At 44.2% G+C, this 22,030-nt stretch overlaps 1 protein-coding gene across 1 annotated transcript in view; it reads right to left on the reverse strand.

Moving 5' to 3' along the window:
• PGD (phosphogluconate dehydrogenase) overlaps positions 1 to 20,577 on the reverse strand; it is a 29,381-nt gene extending 8,804 nt beyond the window's left edge. The window contains exons 1-9 of the mRNA XM_082274515.1: positions 20,446 to 20,577; positions 14,031 to 14,106; positions 10,501 to 10,680; positions 8,180 to 8,245; positions 7,932 to 8,050; positions 5,934 to 6,000; positions 3,663 to 3,797; positions 3,352 to 3,541; positions 181 to 311 (exon numbers count right to left, since the gene is read on the reverse strand). Coding sequence (XP_082130641.1) covers positions 181 to 311; positions 3,352 to 3,541; positions 3,663 to 3,797; positions 5,934 to 6,000; positions 7,932 to 8,050; positions 8,180 to 8,245; positions 10,501 to 10,680; positions 14,031 to 14,106; positions 20,446 to 20,453 — 972 coding nt within the window. The 5' untranslated portion in view covers positions 20,454 to 20,577. The remainder of the gene's footprint in view (positions 1 to 180; positions 312 to 3,351; positions 3,542 to 3,662; positions 3,798 to 5,933; positions 6,001 to 7,931; positions 8,051 to 8,179; positions 8,246 to 10,500; positions 10,681 to 14,030; positions 14,107 to 20,445) is intronic.
• Between the last annotated feature and the right edge of the window lie 1,453 nt (positions 20,578 to 22,030).

Consider the following 22,030-nt stretch of genomic DNA (forward strand, 5'->3'; position numbering starts at 1 on the left):
ATGGGGTATTGTTTGTAGAATTTTGAGAAAAATGATGATATTAATCTATTTTGGAATACGACATAACAAAAATGTGGAAAAAGTGAAGCGCTGTAAATACTTCCTGGATGCAAAAATAAAGAAAAGGCTGTACAATTCCCTGTAATTAGAAGAAGGGGCAGCAAAGCCCAGAACACCTACCTTTCTGATGTCCTCTAGGAATGCCTTCTTGCAACCCTTAAAGGGGGCAAGTTTTGGTCCTTGTAGCTGCTTGCTCGCCACTTTCCGCTCATTCTTTAGCGATGACAGACAGCGTGCAAACACGGCTTCACCTGTACAGACAGGAGTGACAACGCTGTCAGAAGAATGGCACTGTGCAGGATTTTGTGGCATGTTTTGGCTTTTCTGCTACTCATGCCTTCCCTTTAACATTTTTACTCAAAAGCTAAAGCCATCTGATATTAAAAGTTTTGAAAACAATTTTTTGGTGGTAATTCAGTAGCTCATTTGGCTAAAAGCTCTACATCCAATATGGCCAATACTTACTGTCTGGACAGTTACCGGTTACTATTTTCCTTAAGGAAAATTCCAATTTACAAAAGGGAAATGAAGTTAAAAAGAAATGACATGCATTACAATCTGCCATGCAGACACAGACATGTAAAAATGGGGAAAAAAAAGCATAAGCGAAAAGAAACTTAAAAAGAGAAGGACAATGAATTGAACAGCTGCACAGAATTTTAGTCCCATCATCTGTCACCCCCCCACCTCTGTGCTGCAACTCTGTTGCATCATCTTAAAGAATTGGATCACGGATGGCACTAAGCTGATTGTGAAGTCTTCCGGGGCTGAATTACACCACCAGCACAGCTACAAGGGAGGGAACAGGAAGGATCTGCAATAGGTCATCCCCACCCACACAGTATTACATGGCTCTATCCAGCAACAATAAAGCATCATCTAATCTAATGCAACAAGGAAGTACTCAGGAATTCATTGCAAATGGTGAATTCCCCATGTGACCTTTTCTGAACACAACGCTCAACTAAATTTCCCTATTTTAAAATAAAACTGAGCAGCACACATATTGGCTGCATATCACTGCTAAGCACCACCTGATAAAATACATTAGGGGCTTATTTAGTAATGCATACGAGTCTTGTCACAGTGTAGATTCATGTGCTCTTCAGATCTCAGAACTAAAATGCTTTTTTTTTTTTTATAAAAAGGAAGGTTATTGAATTTTACAAAGTAATGTATACACACACACACACACACACACACACACACACACACACACACACACAGTCAGTGACATACAGAAAACAACAACAACAAGCCAGGTGCAGAGTATTTTAGAAACACCCCCCCCCCCCCCCCCCCATGTTTTAAGAACAACCCATATGACTTGTATCCACAGCTACAGTAGGTTCTTACAAAACCGATGCAAAGGGTGGAAAGCATGGATGTATGGACACCCAAAGGTTACATGCCAAAAAAAAAAAAGAAGGGGACATAACAAAAATTTAAAAAAAGTCAGAACCTTGAGGTGCCCACTGCATGACTGACAACTCATCACTCACATGTATACATTTTATGCAAAAAAGGATAGAGAGGAGGAGAATAAAAAAAAAAAAAAAAAAAAAAAAAAAAGAAGGGGGGGAGCAAGCTGGAAGCAATAACCGATAAAACCGTAATTTAAAGTAGAAGTCCAGGCAAAACCGAACTCTACAAATGCCACGTTCTAACCCTAATCTATCTAACCCTGTAAAGCAAAAATCACTGTACTTGCCTATTTTGCAGCCGATCCGGTTCGGTTCTAGCATCAGTGTGGAGGCAGCTGACAAAGGAGCCCCATAGTAACTAAATGGGCAATGTCCCTTCCCCAGCCGTTTTACAGCCGCTGTCAGTCCTCTCCTGCACAGAGCTTCTGCCGCTGGAGACCGGACCGGCTGCAGAATATGCAAATACAAGGTTTTTTGCTTTACAGGGTTAGAATGTGGCATAGAGCAAGTTTAGCGTTTGTTAGGGTTTTGCCTGGACTGACACTTTAAGGGTCACCGATGTTTTAAAAGGATAAGATGATAAGTGTCACAAATATCCTTATGGAAAAAAAAAAAAAACAGTAGGTTTTAAAACTAATTGCGTTGCGACTGTTCCTTTTTAGAGACTGCTTTGCAAACACAGCACTATCTTTTTACAACAAGCGCCGTAACTTGAGTTTGCAACTGAAATTGTTATCAAACAGTTGCAAAATGTAAAAGTCATATTGAGCAGGTTTTAAAATTAGAGCAACCTAAAACAAAAATGAAAACAAGTTCACTTTTTTTTTTTTTTTTTTTTTTACAATTTGCAAACAAAATTCTACCCTCCCAGTTGTGTGCAGTGCTGTCAGATTGCTCCTTTCCTGGTCTCCTGATGGAGATGCAGGCGGGTTCCAGCAAGCTGACCCAAGTCTTCAAGATGCACACATGTATAGCACAGTCACAGCAGCAGCCGCTTTATTATTGCACTATTGGGACATTTTATATGAATGCCATATTCCTGTAAGGAAATAGCCACTCAGTCCCAATGGGTGAATGACTCATACAATGCAACTGTTCAATGAATGCAAAAGATGGACAAGCATGGTAAACCCCATCGTTCCCGAGTAAAAGGAATGACCAGAAATGTCAGCGTTTGTCACAAGGTCCTAGAACACATTGCTGACAGTTACATCTAAGAGGGACCCAAAATGCACTGTGGGAGTCTTATTTGTCCTAGTTTACAGGAAGTTGGCTTAAAGGGCATTTCCATTTTTGCATTTAAATTTGGGAAAGCCCACTATAAGGTTTGTTCTGTGTTCCTATTCACACAGCATACCTTATAATATAACTTTTTTTTTTTTTTATTAATATATTATTTATTTTTATTTATTTATTTTTTAAAGGAGGTGTCAGTGCTGATTCTAAGAAATTCTGAACAGTCTCACAGTGTCTTTGTCCCCACACAGACTAAGCTATATCTCCTTACATTCAAAGCAGGAGGAGCAGTTTCTAAATCTTTAACCCTTTGTTATGACAGAGTTCAAATGTATCTTACTGGTGAGGAGGAACTACAAACAGTACAGACAGATTATTTATATTAAATATTATTTAACAGCCCCCTCCAACATTACAAAGCAGGGAGAGCATGGAAGGATTTAAAGCAAGTAAAGAGCACTTAAAAAAAAAAAAAAAAGAAAAATCAGGTTACTGGTTTAAGTTATGCCATGTTAACAGGAACATGCAACAAATATAAAATAGGTGTTATCCCTATTTAACTGCAAAAATGGAAATGTACTTTAAAACGTTTAAATGGTCTCAAAAACTAGATCACTGATGGCACGCTCACCGATGAGGGTCACAGGAACACCAAAATCTAGAGCAGAGATTGCAGTCCATTTTCCTGTCCCTTTCTGGCCGGCTGTGTCCTGGATTTTGGGCAGTAAGTGGGTGCCGTCAGCTTCCTTGTATTTCAGGATGTCAGCTGTGATCTCGATTAGGAAGGAGTCCAGCTCAGTCTTGTTCCATTCTTCAAATGTCTGAATTACAATACAAAGAATGATAAATAATAGAACAGAAAACATGAGTTAGTCATCTGTTGGGAGTCTCAGAAGAGAGAAGTTAGAGACTTTGATGGCTGGTGGGGGAAGGCTTACTCACCTTTGCCATTTCATCGTGATCCATCTGCAGGATGTCCTTCATCAGATGATAAGCCTCACAGATCAGCTGCATGTCACCATACTCTATGCCATTGTGCACCATCTTCACAAAGTGCCCAGAACCTTCATCACCCACCTGGTACATAACGAAAAAATCAAATATATGTTTTAAAGAGAGGAGAAACGTTTTGTGTCTGAAGCTGGGCTTTAATGTTATGTTAATGTTGCTATGTTATCTATAAGCCATTTAGCTTTTCATACTTTGAGAGTGAGCTTCTGAGGCAGGGGGTCAGAGGTCACTAGAAGTCGCACAGCCTCTCTCAGCATGTGACCTTACAACAGCTGCCAACATAAAAGTGTAAAATAATAGCGATCTATAGTCTAGGGAAATATTAAAGCGGAGTTCCACCCTGGGAAAGTTTTTTTTAATAAAAAATACCCCCGGGACAGTCAGGGCTAGTACATTCCACAATGGATAGCCTCTGAACTGTCCCGGGTTGCACTTACCTTTTAGATAGAAGAAATACTTACCTTGAAAATGTATTGTCCAGCGCTGCCATCTCAGGTGTGGGCAGCTTGAAGCCAGCACGATCCTCTTCTGCGTCCTCTTCGGTCCCACGATGCACTGCACCGGCCCCGCCATCACTTCTGGTGCCGCAGCGTCATCCCTGCACAGCTTCTGGGCATGCCCAGAAGCTGTTTAGCAAGGTATGACGGCACCTGCACCGGAACTGACGTCGGGGCCGGTGCAGGCGCATTGATTCCTGGGAGCGATGACGTTCAGCTCCCAGGAATCATTGCAAAGCCAGGAAGTGACGAATCGCCGTGGCCGCCGAGGGGAGGAAGAGGAAGTTAGGTGAGTATATTTTCTTCTAAACCAGGTGAGTAAAAAAAAAAAAAAAAAAATTGCGATTATCCATTTGTTTTTCAGGTGACCCGGAGCAAGAAGATGGAGGCAAGTATAATTTTAGGGTGAAACTCCGCTTTAATAGCTACACGGCAGTGTTATGTAAAGCACGCTCGTAAGCTGGATGACATTATATTGGGAAGAGCTGCGCAAATGTTTTGCACTTTATAAATCCTGTATGGTCAGAGCTGCCCTATCCCATAGCTCCAGCAGAGGGCATTTTTCTCATCACACCTTACAAAGTAGAACTATAGGCAATTTTTTTTTTCTTCATTTTGGATAGAGTAAGGGAGGGTTAAAAACCGTCAATGTCCCATTGGTCTGTGTCCCATTGTGGAGATTTGCCTTCCCTTCCTGTCCCATAGCCAAACAGGAAGTGAGAGGAAATCCCTGTAAATTAAGGAAATTCCTTGGGGGACCCCCAGGTCACCAGAACTAGAGTCCCCATTGGAAGATTTCCTCTCTATTACTTTTCTGGGGACAACCCAAAATTTGGGATTTTCTTATACTTTCAATAATGATAAACAGGACAAATAGAGAGGCGGGACACAGACAGCAATAAAAACACTGGAGCCCCTGTCTTGTCTGCCTATCATCACTCTATCCAAAACAAAAAAGAAAAAGCTGCCTTTTCTATTAATGTTTTGGATCTTTATTCAATAATTATTATTCTAAATATATTTGTTTAGCACTTTTTTCTCTGGGGACTTAATTGGACTTGAAGTAGACTTTTTTGGGCATATAGAACAGTGGATAGGCAACCTCAGCACTCCAGCTGTGGTGAACTACAAATCCCATCATACCTCCACCTCAGAGTCATGCAGTGCCTCATGGGACTTGTTGTAGTTCTACAGCAGCTGGCGCTCCAAGGTTGCCTACCCGGGATATAGAATACTATACTAGGACCAATTGCAGACATGAGTCACCCAGCATGTCTTTGGACTGTGGGAGGAAACTCACACAAGCAGAGGGAGAACATGCAAACTCCATGTAGATAGTGTCCTGGCTAGGACTTGATCCAAGAACCTGGTGCAGGAAGGCATAAGCACTAAGCACTGTACTGCCATAAAGAACCCAGGACTTGCACATCCTAAATTAATGAGTAGTAGTAGTCTGTAAACAAAGCAGGTGATAGTACTCCGCATAAACCAGTGATTCTGGATGCACTGGGGTCTTATGTCTAAGATTTAATAATGCCAAATGTCTGCTGTCCTTGCAAGCACTGAGACCCTCACTTTGGTAAAGAGGTGTGCAAGACTGTATATGAACTCTGCCCACAGATATACCCGGACACATGACCATGTCCTGGCAGTGATGGTCTGCATTGTACACACTGTATGTTTATTTATGTTGCTTAATACACACCCAATCACAGCACGGCTCATTCCCAACCTTGGCAGCTATGCTCTGGAAGATATTTTTGATAGCGGGCCTGATGGAAAAAAAACATGTTATTAGAAAAAGAGGATTTGGTAATATGCTATGCTGGAAACAAACCCAAATTTAGTTTTCTGTTCTCAAGTTGCATTAGTTACAATAGGCTGTCTCATCTCATCTGAACATCCCAATCATCTGTCCTTACAGTTTACCTGATATAAGAGACATGTGAAGTAGCCCCCCCCCCCCCCTATGAAAAGGATTGTTGACTAACTTTCATATGTCTGAGTCACAGACTGGAACAAGCATACACCAAATACAAATCAGTATTCATCATCGCTTTGCTTGTTCACAGTCACTTCAAAAACATGAAAGTCAGAACAGTCCAGGGGCATTTTCAGAAGGGGAAGTCAGAAATTACAGTTTACCCGATTTGTTCCATTGGTCTGAAACTGCTCATTGTATAAACTATTTTATACTCCTTTAAAAAAAAGGTATGACAAATCATCCTACCTGCTCCCTTTGTTTTTCACCTGCATAAGATGTGCAATGATCATGTAGTTTCAGGGTGTCATTTGTTGGCCTACACACACGTCCTATAGGAGAGTTATGGGCCATACACACTATAAGATTTTCTGAAGACTTTTCAAAACCATATAATATGAGGTCAAACCTAAACACTTTCAATTTGTATGCAATCTGGCAGGCCCTTGCACTACATAGAAAAAGTCTTCAGAAAATCTTATAGTGTGTATGGCCCTTAAGGGTCCTTTCGGTCCGTTCTCTGCTCAGCGGTGGATCGATCCGCAGATCCCCGCTGGAGGAGGCGGATGACAGCTGTCAGATTCCCTGCTGTCCCCTATGGGGAGATCGGATGAGAACGGACCGCCTGTCTGTTCTCATCCGATCCCATCCGCCAGATGGATGGAAAATAGGGTTTCCATCCGTCAGGATTTCACGGACAGGATCGGAATTGGATAGCAGCGGAGAGGTCTCCGCTGACATCCGCTGCCCCATAGGGATGCATGGAGCATCCGATCCGGTCTGCCTGAAAAACTGACAGGCGGATTGGATCGCCCGTGTGACTCTTCACATGTCCGTAGTTTCCATTTGGTGTTAAAAAGTAAAGCATACGGTACAACACTGCACAGGTTAATGCATGACCTCTGCCTGTAGTGTGAGACCTGACACTTCCTGTGAAGAAACTACATATCCCACACTCCCTTTGTCTTTTAGTTTAGTTCCGGCACGATGGGCAGACACAAGCAGGCAGATCATTCACTCATGCAGCATTTCATCACATTACACAGTCACACATTTCTGACACAATGGAGGGGGATGAGGCATGCATTGATTGCTGTGTGACCTGGAAGAGGAAGCTGTCCTGTCCCTGGAACACACCTACCAGTTAGCTGAAGCAATACATGGACATAGGGGAAAAAAAAAAAAAATGGATCAGTCATGACACTACACGCTGCATCCACCTCATGTGAGTATATCTTAGCTAGGTAAGGCAAACGGCACATTGAGGCCTGTAGTGCATTATGGGTGCAATGCAGATTTTTCCCCATACAGACCTGGTTGGAAGAAGTGCGACTGAACTGCAGCAGGGAGGGAGGGATCGCAGGCACACGCTCTATAAGTCCCATTGTAGTATTTTAGAACAACAAACTACTAAAGAAGATTTCCCTGCAGAATGCACCCTGCAACTCAGGTAAGGGGAAGGAGGGGGATTTGGAGATGGGGTATGCAACTAGGTTTCATGTTGCACCCCAAATGTCGGTGTAACATGAAACAGCATGAAAGATGGTCTTCGCCATTAATTACACAGAGCACTGGGGGGTGTCAAAATTAATGAGGGTGTACATGGGTTTAAGCAGAACCAAAGGCCGGATTGCAAAACACCCCCAGAATTCCATACACAATGCAGCCAGAAAGTCAAACCATTCACACGCTAGCTGCGCGAGACTAGAACACAGATCATACCAAGCTTCACTGTCTCCTCCGGGCATCAAAGAGGGGCCGTATCTTGCACCATCCTCCCCACCGCTAACTCCGCTGCCAACAAATAGGATCCCCTTTGGCTTCAGTTCTTTACATCGCCTCTGAAAAATAATTCAGCATTTATCCAGGTTTAGTGCATGTATTAAAGAGTTTCTAAGAATACTTTACACATTTGCAAAAAAAAAAAAACACATGTAAGAGAGCAGTCGTTGGGCTCTTAGACGACTTACTATGGTGTCACGGTATTCAGAGTTCCCGCCATCAATGATGATGTCACCAGGTGACAGTAATGGAACCTGGAACAAAAAAAAAACACAACATAGAGAACCGGAGATTTTTTTAAATTTTTGGGCAAAATGAAGACAATTGAGTACTGTCTGTGATACTTTATTTGCACTAACATACAATTTTTCAGGATAAGCTTTTTTGGTATGTCCCCTTCAACAAGATCCAAGCCGTACTCCTTTGGCAAAATGAACACACAGAAGTAATGAGTCAGGAGATTATTATTGGAAGCTGGCATGGATTCTATTCATATTCACTGCAACTGGCAAACCAATGTCAACATGCCACAGGCGTAATCTGGGTGCAGCCAGCACTGAATGGAGGCTGTGTACATATCAAGGAGTAATGATAAAAGATTGTGCTGATAAGTATTTCAGTTACCAATTGTATGTTTGGCCAATGACAAACATGAACCTCTGCGGTACTGATCACATGATAAAGACAATTGGAAATATTCCAGCGTCCCATAAAGAAAAATGGCTACTGAAATAAGGAAAAGTTGGACAGAGTTTAAAAACAAGGATATTGGTGGGAATATAAGAGATGAGGTAGAGGGAAGAGAGAAGGGACACAGACTCAAAGTATTGAGGGAGAGAAGAGAGAGCAGGGGGGGGGGGGGTTATTAGAATGATAATAATTTTAAAATGTTTGTGTATTTGAAAATATATATATATATATATATATATATATAAAAAAAAAAAAAAAAAAAAAAAAAAAAAAAAAAAAAAAAAGCAAAAATGGCCAACCAGATACACTGCCTTTTATTCAGATCTTGTACCGCTATGGAAAAATAGACACGTTGAAAATATTTGTCTTCAGCAATGTGTACTTGTACCTTAGAGACTTACCTTTCCTCCTATTCACAAGGATAAGAATACAGCATATATATTTTGGTATTCTTCAATTAGGGTTATATAGAAGAACTTCTCCAACCTAGTTGGTCTTTGGATTTTAAAGAGCAGTGGTCCTTAAAGATTATATTTTGTAATAATTATTATTTATATATATATATATATATATATATATATATATATATATATAGCATACACACCCCCCCCCCCGATTACCTAGATCATATGCGTCAAACACAAGGCCCATGGGCCGAATCCAGCCATCTGCCCCTTGCACCTGCAGCACTCCCCTTTGTCTCCATTCCCACTTTGTCTCAGCAGACATAACTCCTCTGCCAGATCCTGCACTTCTCAATGCAGCCCCGGGGAAGATGTCCAGAGCACACAACCGCATGTCGTCGTCCCACCCACCTTCAGAAGTCGAGTCCCCCCCCCCCCTCACCATATCAGCAGATGGCAGCAGAGAAGAGTAAAAAACTCCTACAGATTGTGGGCCTCTCTGTGCAGCGGTAGCACCCGCTGGACTCCATCTCCCCTAGTTTTAGCATTAAGCAGACTAAAACTGCTGACTCCATCCCTCCTCTGGTCCTCCAACACTTTGCTTCCCAGCAGTAACACAGGGTAAGGTGCACCGTGATTCTAAAGGGTGGGACAAGGACATGCGGTTGTGTGCTCTGGACATCTATTCTTTCAGATATATCCAGCCCTTTGGAGGTCACCCATAATGCTGATGCAGCCCACGGTGAGAGTTTGACATCCCTGCCCTAGAGGCACTACAGGGGTTTTTACAGATTGTAGCCTGCTTTTATTCCATATATTCTAAAAAAAAAAAAAAAAAAAAAATATGGGCTTGTTGGGGCACCAAAAGGAACTGCAATGTTGGAGGTTCCATTTTAACATTTCACCACCCCAACATTGGTTTCATCAAAAAAAAAAAAAAAAAAAAACACCACACCCCTTTAACAATCCAATAAGTTCTTTGTGAAATTAAACCATTAAAACTGCCAGTTGCCTGATCTGGTCGGTTATTTTGGTGACCTGAAGCATTTAAAATTTGGTGTGTTGGGGGGGGGGGGTGTAATTTTGACCTTTACTGATTTGGACCTGTACTGGAAAGACATTTAACGACTGAACCTCCGTGAGTTTTAATTCCATACCCTGGGTCTAGAGGGAGCAAAATTTCTTGTTGATTTTAGTAGCTGGAAGCAGACAGAAATGGTAATATTTCCAGTACACTAATTTACAGACTGGATTGTCTGAAAGTTACTTTTTTTTATTTTTTTCCCCCTTTTAAGAAAGCTGAATGTTCCTTTAAACCCGTCACGGTTCTAATCCACTTGAGAAGCAGCCAGTTTATTTATTGTGCTCTCCAGAACCTGTGAAGACGAGGCGGGAGACCTTCAAAGATGGCTTACCAGGCTCTCTATGAAAGCGTCCACGGCCTGGCCTGCTTTCACCAGCATCATCACCCGGCGTGGCTTCTTCAGCTTGGACACCATCTCCTTCAGTGAATGGGCTCCGACAACCTTGGTGCCTTTTGCTTCGTTTGCCAGAAACTCGTCCACTTTGGACACTGTCCTGTTAAATGCGCAGACCTAGGGAGAACAGGGAAAGCCGTGGTGAAGGAGAGTGCAGAACAAAGCCTGCACAGATCAACCAGCCTGATCTTAAAATTTAAAGTGATTGTGAACCAGGTTGGGAAAAAAAAAAAAAAAAAAAAAACCACACACACGACACAAGTTCATCTGGTTCAAAAAAAAAAAAAAAAAAAAACCAAACAAACAAACAAACAAACAAGCACAGTATTGCAAACCCAACCATACAATCCCATATACACAATCCTATACCCACAGTTGATCCAGAGGAAGGCGAAAAAACCCCAGCAAAGCATCATCCAATTTGCTACAGAAGGGGAAAAAAAATTCCTTCCTAATCCCACAAGAGGCAATCCGATATTCCCTGGATCAACTTTACCTAGACAGGAAATATGAAAAAAAGCATATCCCCCCCTATAATGTGTACTTGTCTCAATTCAAAGCACTAGGTGTAATTTCTGTCTGCTGCTTCCTTCCTCTGCTATCTGCATGGGTCACTTTTGACAAGGTTTTCCTGACATCAAGAGAGGAATGGTGACAGGGGAGGGAGCTCAAGACGATTGACGGCTTCAGCTCTGTTTTTTGTGTGCTGTGTGAAGGTGCGTGTAAGGGGGGGGGGGTCCCTTCCCTCCAATCGGCTCTCCTTTACCGAGCTCTGCAGAGTGTAACTTCAGCTCTCCACCCCCTTTTTGCTGGCAGCTCAGACAAGCTTTCAAATTCTGCACTTTGAATGAATGTAGAGAAGACTGCAGATACACCGGTACAACTTATGTAGGAGTATTTGTTTAATCTCCGTGTATCAACTGAGGACAGTCTCTGCACTGGGTATATGTAAGGGTTTACAACCACATTATGTGAGACGTGACAACAATAAATCAGACCCATATAATGTATTTATTATGAACTAGCACAAGTACTTGAATCTGCCCTGAGATCCCCTTCACTATTCACCCTCTGTACAGACTGGGAGAACCAAGAGCCAGATGGGACTAACAGGTGTTCAAAGCATAGGGACCTTATCAGCCTTCTGCTGCTCCTTCACTGTCCAGTCAAGCAGCTTACCTGCAATGCAGTCTGAATGGAGGTCACAGACCAGGCATGCTTAAAGTGTTACTAAAATCAGTGTGTATATGCAGTAAACCATGCTTGTTATACTCACTGTGGAACCTAAGGGGTTAATTATCCACCCTGTGTAAAAAGGCTGTTTGACCCTGTCTTCTCTGATCCTCCCCTTCTTCCACAGTCCTTAATCCATCTGCTGATAGTACAGAGCCTTGCAGGCACTCTGCACATGCTCAGTTTGGTATGTATTGCTAGAGAGTTTTTTTTCTAGGGAGGGTGCATGTGATCAGCACAGGGCCAATCAGCACTGTCCAGACAGAGGGTCTGGGGTCCTGCAACCTCATAGGTCAGTCAGAGAATGAAAACTCCTCCTACAAGCTTTAACCCAGTGATGGCGAACCTTGGCAACCCAGATGTTTTGGAACTACCATCCCATGATGCTTAACTACACTGCAGAGTGCATGAGCATGATGGGAAATGTAGTTCCAAAACATCCGGGGTGCCAAGGTTCACCATCACTGGTTTAACCCATGCTCACAAGACTAATATATACTGCTGATGAGAAAAGTTTTTTAGCAGTTTAGATTTACTAAAATAACTGCATTTCCATATTCTGTGTACTGCGGGAGAGCAGATATAGTGACTGCAGGCTCCTGGGGAGAGCAGATATAGTGACTGCAGGCTCCTGGGGAGAGCAGATATAGAGACTGCAGGCTCCTGGGGGAGACCAGATATAGTGACTGCAGGCTCCTGGGGGAGACCAGATATAGTGACTGCAGGCTCCTGGGGGAGACCAGATATAGTGACTGCAGGCTCCTGGGGGAGACCAGATATAGTGACTGCAGGCTCCTGGGGGAGACCAGATATAGTGACTGCAGGCTCCTGGGGGAGACCAGATATAGTGACTGCAGGCTCCTGGGGGAGACCAGATATAGTGACTGCAGGCTCCTGGGGGAGACCAGATATAGTGACTGCAGGCTCCTGGGGAGACCAGATATAGTGACTGCAGGCTCCTGGGGGAGACCAGATATAGTGACTGCAGGCTCCTGGGGGAGACCAGATATAGTGACTGCAGGCTCCTGGGGGAGACCAGATATAGTGACTGCAGGCTCCTGGGGAGACCAGATATAGTGACTGCAGGCTCCTGGGGGAGAGCAGATATAGTGACTGCAGGCTCCTGGGGGAGAGCAGATATAGTGACTGCAGGCTCCTGGGTTTAGTAACACTTTAAATCACAAGAGCAGCTGAAGAGACTTGCATATCTTTAAAGGAGTAAAACGATGGTCATAGACTGGATGTATTCCAACTGTGAGCTTAGCTGCTTGTCACGTTGGAACAGGAAGGGACCATCTCCAAACTATTCCCACAAAGTTGGGAGCATGAAATTGTCCAAAATTTCTTGGTATGCTGATGCCTTAAGAGTTCCCTTCATTGGAACTAAGGGGCCAAGCCCAACCCCTGAAAAACAACCCCACACCATAATCCCCCCTCCCCTCCACCAAATGATTTGGACCAGTGCAAAAAGCAAGGTCCATAAAGACATGGATGAGCGAGTTTGGGGTGGAGGAGTTGGGCTTGGCCCCTTAGATCCAGTGAAGGGAACTCTTAAGCATACTAAGACATTTTGGACAATTTCATGATCTCAACCCGATAGAACACCATTGGGATGAATTAGAGTGGAGACTGCGAGCCAGGCCTTCTCGTCCAACATCAGTGCCTGACCTCACAAATGCGCTTCAGAAGGAATGGTCAAACATTCCCATAGACACACTCCTAAACCTTGTGGACAGCCTTCCCAGAAGAGTTGAAGCTGTTATAGCTGCAAAAGGGTGGGCCAACTCAATATTGAACCCTACGGACTAATGGGCCATACACACTATAAGATTTTCTGAAGACTTTTTCCTTTAGACTTACCAAAACCATATAATATGAGGTCAAACCTAAACACTTTCAATTTGTATGCAATCTGGCCGGCCCTTGTACTACATAGAAAAGGTAAATCTGAAGGAAATCTAACCACAAAAGTTGTATAGTGTGTATCCAGCTAAAGACTGGGATGCCATTAAAGTTCATGTGTGTGTAAAGGTAGGCGTCCCAATACTTTTGACAATAGATGTCTTCTACCTTTGTTTTTAGCCGTTTGCCTAGAGTTCAGTTTTGGTGTGTTTGTGCAATTTACAGTTGCTTCATTTTGAAGGTTTGCTGCTGAACAAGGAAGCAAATAAAATACGAGGTATTACATAACAGAGCGGTGAGCCAACAGGCCTTACATCACCAGAAGCACTTACCACAAATCCATGGTCGTTCATATTAAGGATCAGGTTCTGGCCCATAACGGCCAATCCAATGAGAGCGATGTCAGCCCTGTGGGGGGAGAGAAAAAAGTAGTAATGATCAATGAAAAGCAGATTTAATGACAATGGCCAGGCCTGGGGATCAGATCAGGACAGGGATGGGTACAGCGCCCTCCACACCCATCTCAAACAAGCTGCTTCAAGCCATGATCACACATGAATAGTATCAGAGACAGAACACTCCTGGATTTACTGAGCGCTGAGTACACAGAACCCCGCACAGCTCACAGCCAGACGTGATTCAAGGTTGTTGACCTTGGAACAGACTTTTACAAGCAAACCTACAGATGGTTACAGTGCAAAAAGTGCAGAGCCATGCTGAGAGTGCAAAACACAGATAATGACAGCGTGCCGCCTACAGAGGACTTCTCACCAACCCGCTTTACAGTAACCACTTGCCCTCCAAAACATTTACCCCCCTTCATGACCAGCCCATTTTTGCAATCAGGCACTGCGTTACTTTAACTGCCAACTGCACGGATGTGCAACGCCGTACCCAAATTAAATTGTAATATTTTCCCTCCACCAAACAGAGCTTTCTTTTGGTGGTATTTGATCACCTCTGCATTTTTTTTGCGCTATAAACAAAGAAATATTACATTTTTTTTTTTTATAATATATAATTTCAAGGGGGGTGGGCACCTCTGCTGTGCTCTTTGCACAAAGATTACATTTAATGTTGCACTCCCTTTTTACCACAAAGTATCCATCGAATAATAGAAGATGCAATCCAATTGCCGTTACAAATATCCTTTACTTATTAATGCATGAAGATCAGAAGTAAAAGGATATTTGCAACAACAACTGGATTGCATCTTCTATTATTTGAGAGATAGGAGATGATAGAGAGACAGAGGAGACAGAGAGGAGACAGAGGAGACAGAGAGGAGACAGAGAGGAGACAGAGGAGACAGAGAGGAGACAGAGAGGAGACAGAGGAGACAGAGAGGAGACAGAGAGGAGACAGAGGAGACAGAGAGCTAGAGATATTCATTCATTCATTTTAATAAACTCTTTGCTAGAAAACATACACAATAAAAAAAAAAAAAAAAAAAAAAATCAAATTTTTTTTTTTATCAATTTAGGCCAAATATGTATACTGCTATACGTTTTTGGGTTAAAAAAATAAATAAAATCCCAATAGGCGTATATTGATTGGTTAAGCATTTACAAACTATGGGCTATATACACTGGAATTTTTAAATAATTTTTTTAATTTTACTTATAACTAGGAGGTGCGCCGAATGGAAAGGTTGGTGCTGAAACTGAAAATGTAGGATGCACTTGGCCAAAAATGGAAACTAAAAATGAGTTTTTAAAAAAAATATTTATACTTTTATATAATTGTATTACATTTCGACTTTTTAAATAACATCATGAACTTAAATGAATATGAATTAATTGCCATTATTGGCACCTTTAGCGCAAGAAAGGCTTGAGAATAATGTATCCCTTTATATTCTATGTATGTCTTCACACTGGTCCGTTGCGCTTCCGTTGGTGTTAAAAATCCTGCCTGCTGCATTTTTGGTCAGTTAAATCTGCACCAAAATCTCATCATACCACTGAAATGCATTAAAATGCAGCATGAACGCATCAATAATGCACCCGTTATGTTTTTGAGTCACATGACCTATAAACACTGAGCCGCTGTTCCTCCATGACAGTCACATGACCCGCCTTGTCCATGCTACGCTCAATCAAGGATCACGGGGCATTCCGGGCAGCAGCCCTTTACTTGCCGTGTCCTAGCGGCTTCCTAGTATGAATCCAGAGCATCAATGGATACAAAAATAAACACCAGCTAGAAAATCCCTTTGATCAGATTACTGTCCAGGATTAGTGACTTCCGTGTGACAATCCAGCTACTGAGCTACCAAGACCCCGAGGTGAGAAGAGAGCCAAGATGGTGCCAAGATTGTAACAAATCATCTCCTGACAGATGCAAGTAAAATCAATAAAATAATATTCTATGGAGGTGGAGAGAGGCCGCCAGTACTCACTGCAATAGAACCGGTGTATGCTGTGATGTTCTAACCCCGGGATCTACAATCTCTTCTGTATGAGGACCACATTGTATATTATACTAACAATAACAAAAAAACAACACAACACCTGCTCGTCAGATGCCCCCCCTAAACATCAGAGTCCTTGGTTAACATCAGGCCCACCCCCCCTTTCCATCAGTCCCCCTTGCCTATCACAGCCCATCCTTTTATATCAGAACCCCTTCCACTTCCATCACAGTCCCTCTTTTCACATCTGACCATCCCCCCCATTTCCATCACAGTCCCCCTTTCCTATCACAGTCCCCCTTTCCTATCACAGTCCCCCTTTCCTATCACAGTCCCCCTTTCACATCAGAATCCCCCCCTTGCATCACAGTCCACCTTTCACATCAAACCACCCCCCCTTTTCCTATCACAACTCCCCTTTCACATCACAACCCCTTCTTTTCATCACAGTCCCCCTTTCGCATCAGACCATTCCCCCCCTTTCCATCACAGTCCCCCTTTTCACATCTGACCATCCCCCCCTTCCATCACAGTCCCCCTTTTCACATCTGACCATCCCCCCCTTCCATCACAGTCCCCCTTTTCACATCAGACCATTCCCCCCTTTCCATCACAGTCCCCCTTTCAATCACAGTCCATCTTTCACATCATCACCCCCCCCTTTTCCTATCACAACTCCCCTTTCACATCACAACCCCTTCTTTTCATCACAGTCCCCCTTTCCTATCACAGCCCCTCCTTTCCATCACAGTCCCCCTTTTCACATCTGACCATCCCCCCCCTTACATCACAGTCCCCCTTTTCACATCTGACCATCCCCCCTTCCATCACAGTCCCCCTTTCACATCATCACCCCCCCCTTTTCCTATCACAACTCCCCTTTCACATCACAACCCCTTCTTTTCATCACAGTCCCCCTTTCCTATCACAGCCCCTCCTTTCCATCACAGTCCCCTTTTTCACATCTGACCATCCCCCCCCTTACATCACAGTCCCCCTTTTCACATCTGACCATCCCCCCTTCCATCACAGTCCCCCTTTCACATCACCCCCCCCCCTTTTCCTATCACAACCCCCCTTTCACATCACAACCCCTCCTTTTCATCACAGTCCCCCTTTACTATCACAGCCCCTCCTTTCCATCACAGTCCCCCTTTCGCATCAGACCATTCCCCCCCTTTTCACATCTGACCATCCCCCCCCCCTTCCATCACAGTCCACCTTTCACATCACCCCCCCCCCCCTTTTCCTATCACAACCCCCCTTTAACATCACAACCCCTCCTTTTCATCACAGTCCCCCTTTCCTATCACAGTCCCCCTTTCGCATCAGACCATTCCCCCCCTTTCCATCACAGTCCCCCTTTTCACATCTGACCATCCCCCCCTTCCATCACAGTCCACCTTTCACATCACCCCCCCCCCTTTTCCTATCACAACCCCCCTTTAACATCACAACCCCTCCTTTTCATCACAGTCCCCCTTTCCTATCACAGTCCCCCTTTCCTATCACAGTCCCCCTTTCCTATCACAGTCCCCCCTTCGCATCAGACCATTCCCCCCCCCTTTCACATGTTACCATCCACCTTTTCCATCACAGTCCCCCTTTCACATTAGATCACCCTTTCCATATCAGAACCCCCCCCCCCTTCCACCACAGTCCGCCTTTCCCATCACAACCCCTCCTTTTCATCACAGTCCCTCTTTCACATCAAACCACCCCCCCCCCCTTTTCCTATCACAGCCCCATCCTTTTCATCACAGTCCCCTTTCACATCAGACCACCCCCTCTATTCCATAACAGTCCCTCCTTTCATATCAGAACCCCCTCCCCCCCCCACTTTCCATTACAGTCCCCTTTCACATCAGACCATTCCACTCCCCTTTCATACGAGAACCCCCTCCTTTCCATCAGCCCCCCCTTTCATAAGAGAACCCCCCCCCCCTTTGCATCACAGCCCCCTCCCCACCTTTATATGAGAACCCACCTTTCCATCACTGCCCCCTTTCATATCAGAGCACCCCCTCCCTTTCCATCACAGTCCCCCTTTCATATGAGAACCCCCCCCCCCTTTCATATGAGAACCCACCTTTCCATCACCGCCCCCTTTCATATTAGAACCTCCTCCTTTCCATCACATTCCCCCTTTCATATCAGACCACTCCCCTTCCATCACAGTCCCACTCATATCAGTACCCCACCTTTCACTTTAGAACCCCCTTCCTTTCCATCACAGTCCCCTTTTAGATCAGAACCCCCCCCCCCCTTTCCAGTACAGTCCTACTTCCCATCACACCAGAGTTGCTGCAGCCCGAGTAAAATCTTGCAGTGGATCCGATGTGGCCCACATGGCACAATTTGGTGACCCTGCTCTAACCCAAAATGGTCACCTTGATTTTGTTAAGAGTGGTTAAAACCAAATAATTTTTTGTCCCGCTTTGTTCCCTTGTGAAAATTTGCCATCACTTCCTGTGCCTGACACACAACAGGAAGTGGGGGAAATCCCCTCTCACACAGCTGTCACCAGAACAGGCTTTTCCATTGGAAGATTTCCCCTTCACATAGGAAGCCGTCAGCTGTGTGCATCTCTATCTACAAATAAAGATGGAAAATGTGTGAGAATAATAATAATAATAATAATAATAATAAATAAAAACACAAAAGAAAAATAATAGAAAAAATTAATAATTAATGTTTCTGCTTTGGGTGGACAAATTATTGAACAGAGAGAGTTTCTCAGCTAATCTCGGAGGTTCCCTTCCTATTGTATCACACATTTATTGCTGTGAAAGAATGACTAAGCTGTGTTATAGATTTCCTACGAATAGCAAACTCTGTCACCTCCCCATGACAGGGACAAGGAAGGAACCCCTATTATTATTATACAGTACAGTGCATCCCACACAAACACAGAGCGCTGAGCTGTGATTGGCCGATCCTAATGTCAGAGACCCCAGAAAAACCAAATCACCATTTATAAGACCAAGAATATACAGGTACAGTCTCAGCCGGTATACCAATAGCTACTAAGGGGTGTCCGATGTCCCCAATCTTCTGTCCCCCTTCCCTCACCTACAGCTAATCCCGAGACTGTACCAATACCCAACTAAGGGGTGTCCGATGTCCCCAATCTTCTGTCCACTCTCACATTACTGCAAACTTACAAATTCTAACAAAGGGAAAAAAAACATAACCCTGAGCTACAGGAAGAGAGAGGATACAATGTAACAGTGAGGGAGAAGAGGGGGGGATACAATGTAACAGTGAGGGAGAAGAGGGGGGGATACAATGTAACAGTGAGGGAGAAGAGGGGGGGATACAATGTAACAGTGAGGGAGAAGAGGGGGGATACAATGTAACAGTGAGGGAGAAGAGGGGGGATACAATGTAACAGTGAGGGAGAAGAGGGGGGATACAATGTAACAGTGAGGGAGAAGAGGGGGGATACAATGTAACAGTGAGGGAGAAGAGGGGGGGATACAATGTAACAGTGAGGTAGAAGAGGGGGGGATACAATGTAACAGTGAGGTAGAAGAGGGGGGATACAATGTAACAGTGAGGGAGAAGAGGGGGGATACAATGTAACAGTGAGGTAGAAGAGGGGGGGATACAATGTAACAGTGAGGGAGAAGAGGGGGGATACAATGTAACAGTGAGGGAGAAGAGGGGGGATACAATGTAACAGTGAGGGAGAAGAGGGGGGGATACAATGTAACAGTGAGGTAGAAGAGGGGGGATACAATGTAACAGTGAGGGAGAAGAGGGGATACAATGTAACAGTGAGGGAGAAGAGGGGGGGATACAATGTAACAGTGAGGGAGAAGAGGGGGGGATACAATGTAACAGTGAGGTAGAAGAGGGGGGATACAATGTAACAGTGAGGTGTGAGAGAGAATACAATGTAACACTGAGGGAGAAGAGGGGAATACAATGTAACACTGAGGGAGAAGAGGGGATACAATGTAACACTGAGGGGAGAAGAGGGGGATACAATGTAACACTAAGGGAGAAGATGGGATACAATGTAACACTGAGCTAGAACAGGGGAATACAATGTAACACTGAGGTGTCAGGGAGGATACAATGTAACACCGAGGTGTCAGGGAGGATACAATGTAACACCGAGGTGTCAGGGAGGATACAATGTAACACCGAGGTGTCAGGGAGGATACAATGTAACACTGAGGGGAGAAGAGGGGAATACAATGTAACACCGAGGTGTCAGGGAGGATACAATGTAACACCGAGGTGTCAGGGAGGATACAATGTAACACTGAGGTGTCAGGGAGGATAGGTGTGCCGGGCACAGTACCCCCCGTGTACCCTCCACTCACTCTGCCATGGTTCCTCAGTGACGTCACGTTGTCCCGGTGCCCGGATGTCTCCTCTCTCTCCGCTCTCTCGCCGTGTGACAGACTCGCTCTATAGTCCGGTGTATTCCTCTGAAACCACCTGACGTCACGCCCCCCTCCCTGTACGCCATTGGAAGAGTGCCGCTCGGTAGGCGTGGCGCCGCTGTCCGTCACCCTATAGAATTGGACGGTGGCTCACCAGGCCGTGATACGACCAATCAGACCGGAGCAATCAACAGCTGAGCCGTTCACCCCTTCACTGCTGCTGGGGTGAGGGGGCGATGATGAGCCAGCATGAGTAGCAGAAAGAAGAGCAGAGCCAGGGGAGGGGCCAGACATTGGAACCGCCCATTTAATTGTAATGATAGATGAATGAGAGTCACCTGTCCTGGACATACTATGTTCTCCTCCTACAGATCATTGTTACATTGTATCAAGACAGATCTCATCCTTCCTCCACCAATCAGATCTCAGTGTACTTCCATCTACCTCACTGGCAGCCCTGATTATGGGGGGGGGGGGGGCTCAATATGAGGAGCACACCTTTCACCTGCCCTGGTCCCTGCTTCTGTCCTTAGTATGGGAAGAATACCCCCCTTCCAGTGAGAATAATCCATATCCTTCTCCAATAATTATCCATACACACCCCGTACTTGAAGGGTAACTCCACTTTCGTGGGAGGAAAAAGTAGCAAATAAAGAAAAAACAATATAGAGTATATAATTGTAACACAAATCATATTGTAATTGAGTGTTATTAAAATGAACTTTTCCTTTTCAATCTGCAGCTGCTGTAATTTTCTGAAATTGCAAAGCAATATGGCCGCCTGGAGGTGTTCTGTACACAGGATCTATACTGACCACACCCCCAGAAACATCATTTCCTGCTTGTGTGATTGGCTCACCAATTTTCCCAGAAGTCTGTACTAAGATACAAGTCAGCTTTCTGGCATCCCCTGCAACAGAAATGTCATTTTTAGTGAGATCCTCCCAATAGGAACACGTCTAAAGGGATGCAGGCCCAGCAGATTTCCTCATTAGAGCCCTTCAGCTGCCACAGGTGATAATTATGAAACCACTCCCATTAGACCCACTCAGCACAGAGGAACAAACCATGATTTCTTCAGAATAACAAAAGGTAGAAATCTGCAATAAAGTTTGTTATAATCCCTGCAATGTACAGAGATCACCCAGAGGGGAATGTTTTTTTCTGTTGTCCATACACTAGCCGAAAAATCATTAGAAAATCTGTCATTTGGTCCGATCGTTCGTTTTTCGTCCAGTTAATGGGCATAGATAGGAAATCGGTTTTAACTTTTCAGAGCTGAAAAAATGAAGGAACAGTTTGGAAAATTCTGCTGAACGAACGATAAATTGCAAGGTTAATGTTTTTCTCACCCGAACTGTTTGCACGGGGTATATGTGACAAAACGGATTCATTTATGTCCATTGAACGATTTATCGATCAAAATTCGGTCATTACACGATGGGACGATCGTCTGCTCTCACGGCCGAGTGTTCATTTTTCGAAAATGAGTTTGAACGATTTTTGGTACAGTGTATGGCCG

This window comes from Pelophylax lessonae, assembly GCF_965119305.1.
Source record: "Pelophylax lessonae genome assembly, chromosome: 12".
In the NCBI taxonomy this organism is placed as follows: domain Eukaryota; kingdom Metazoa; phylum Chordata; class Amphibia; order Anura; family Ranidae; genus Pelophylax; species Pelophylax lessonae.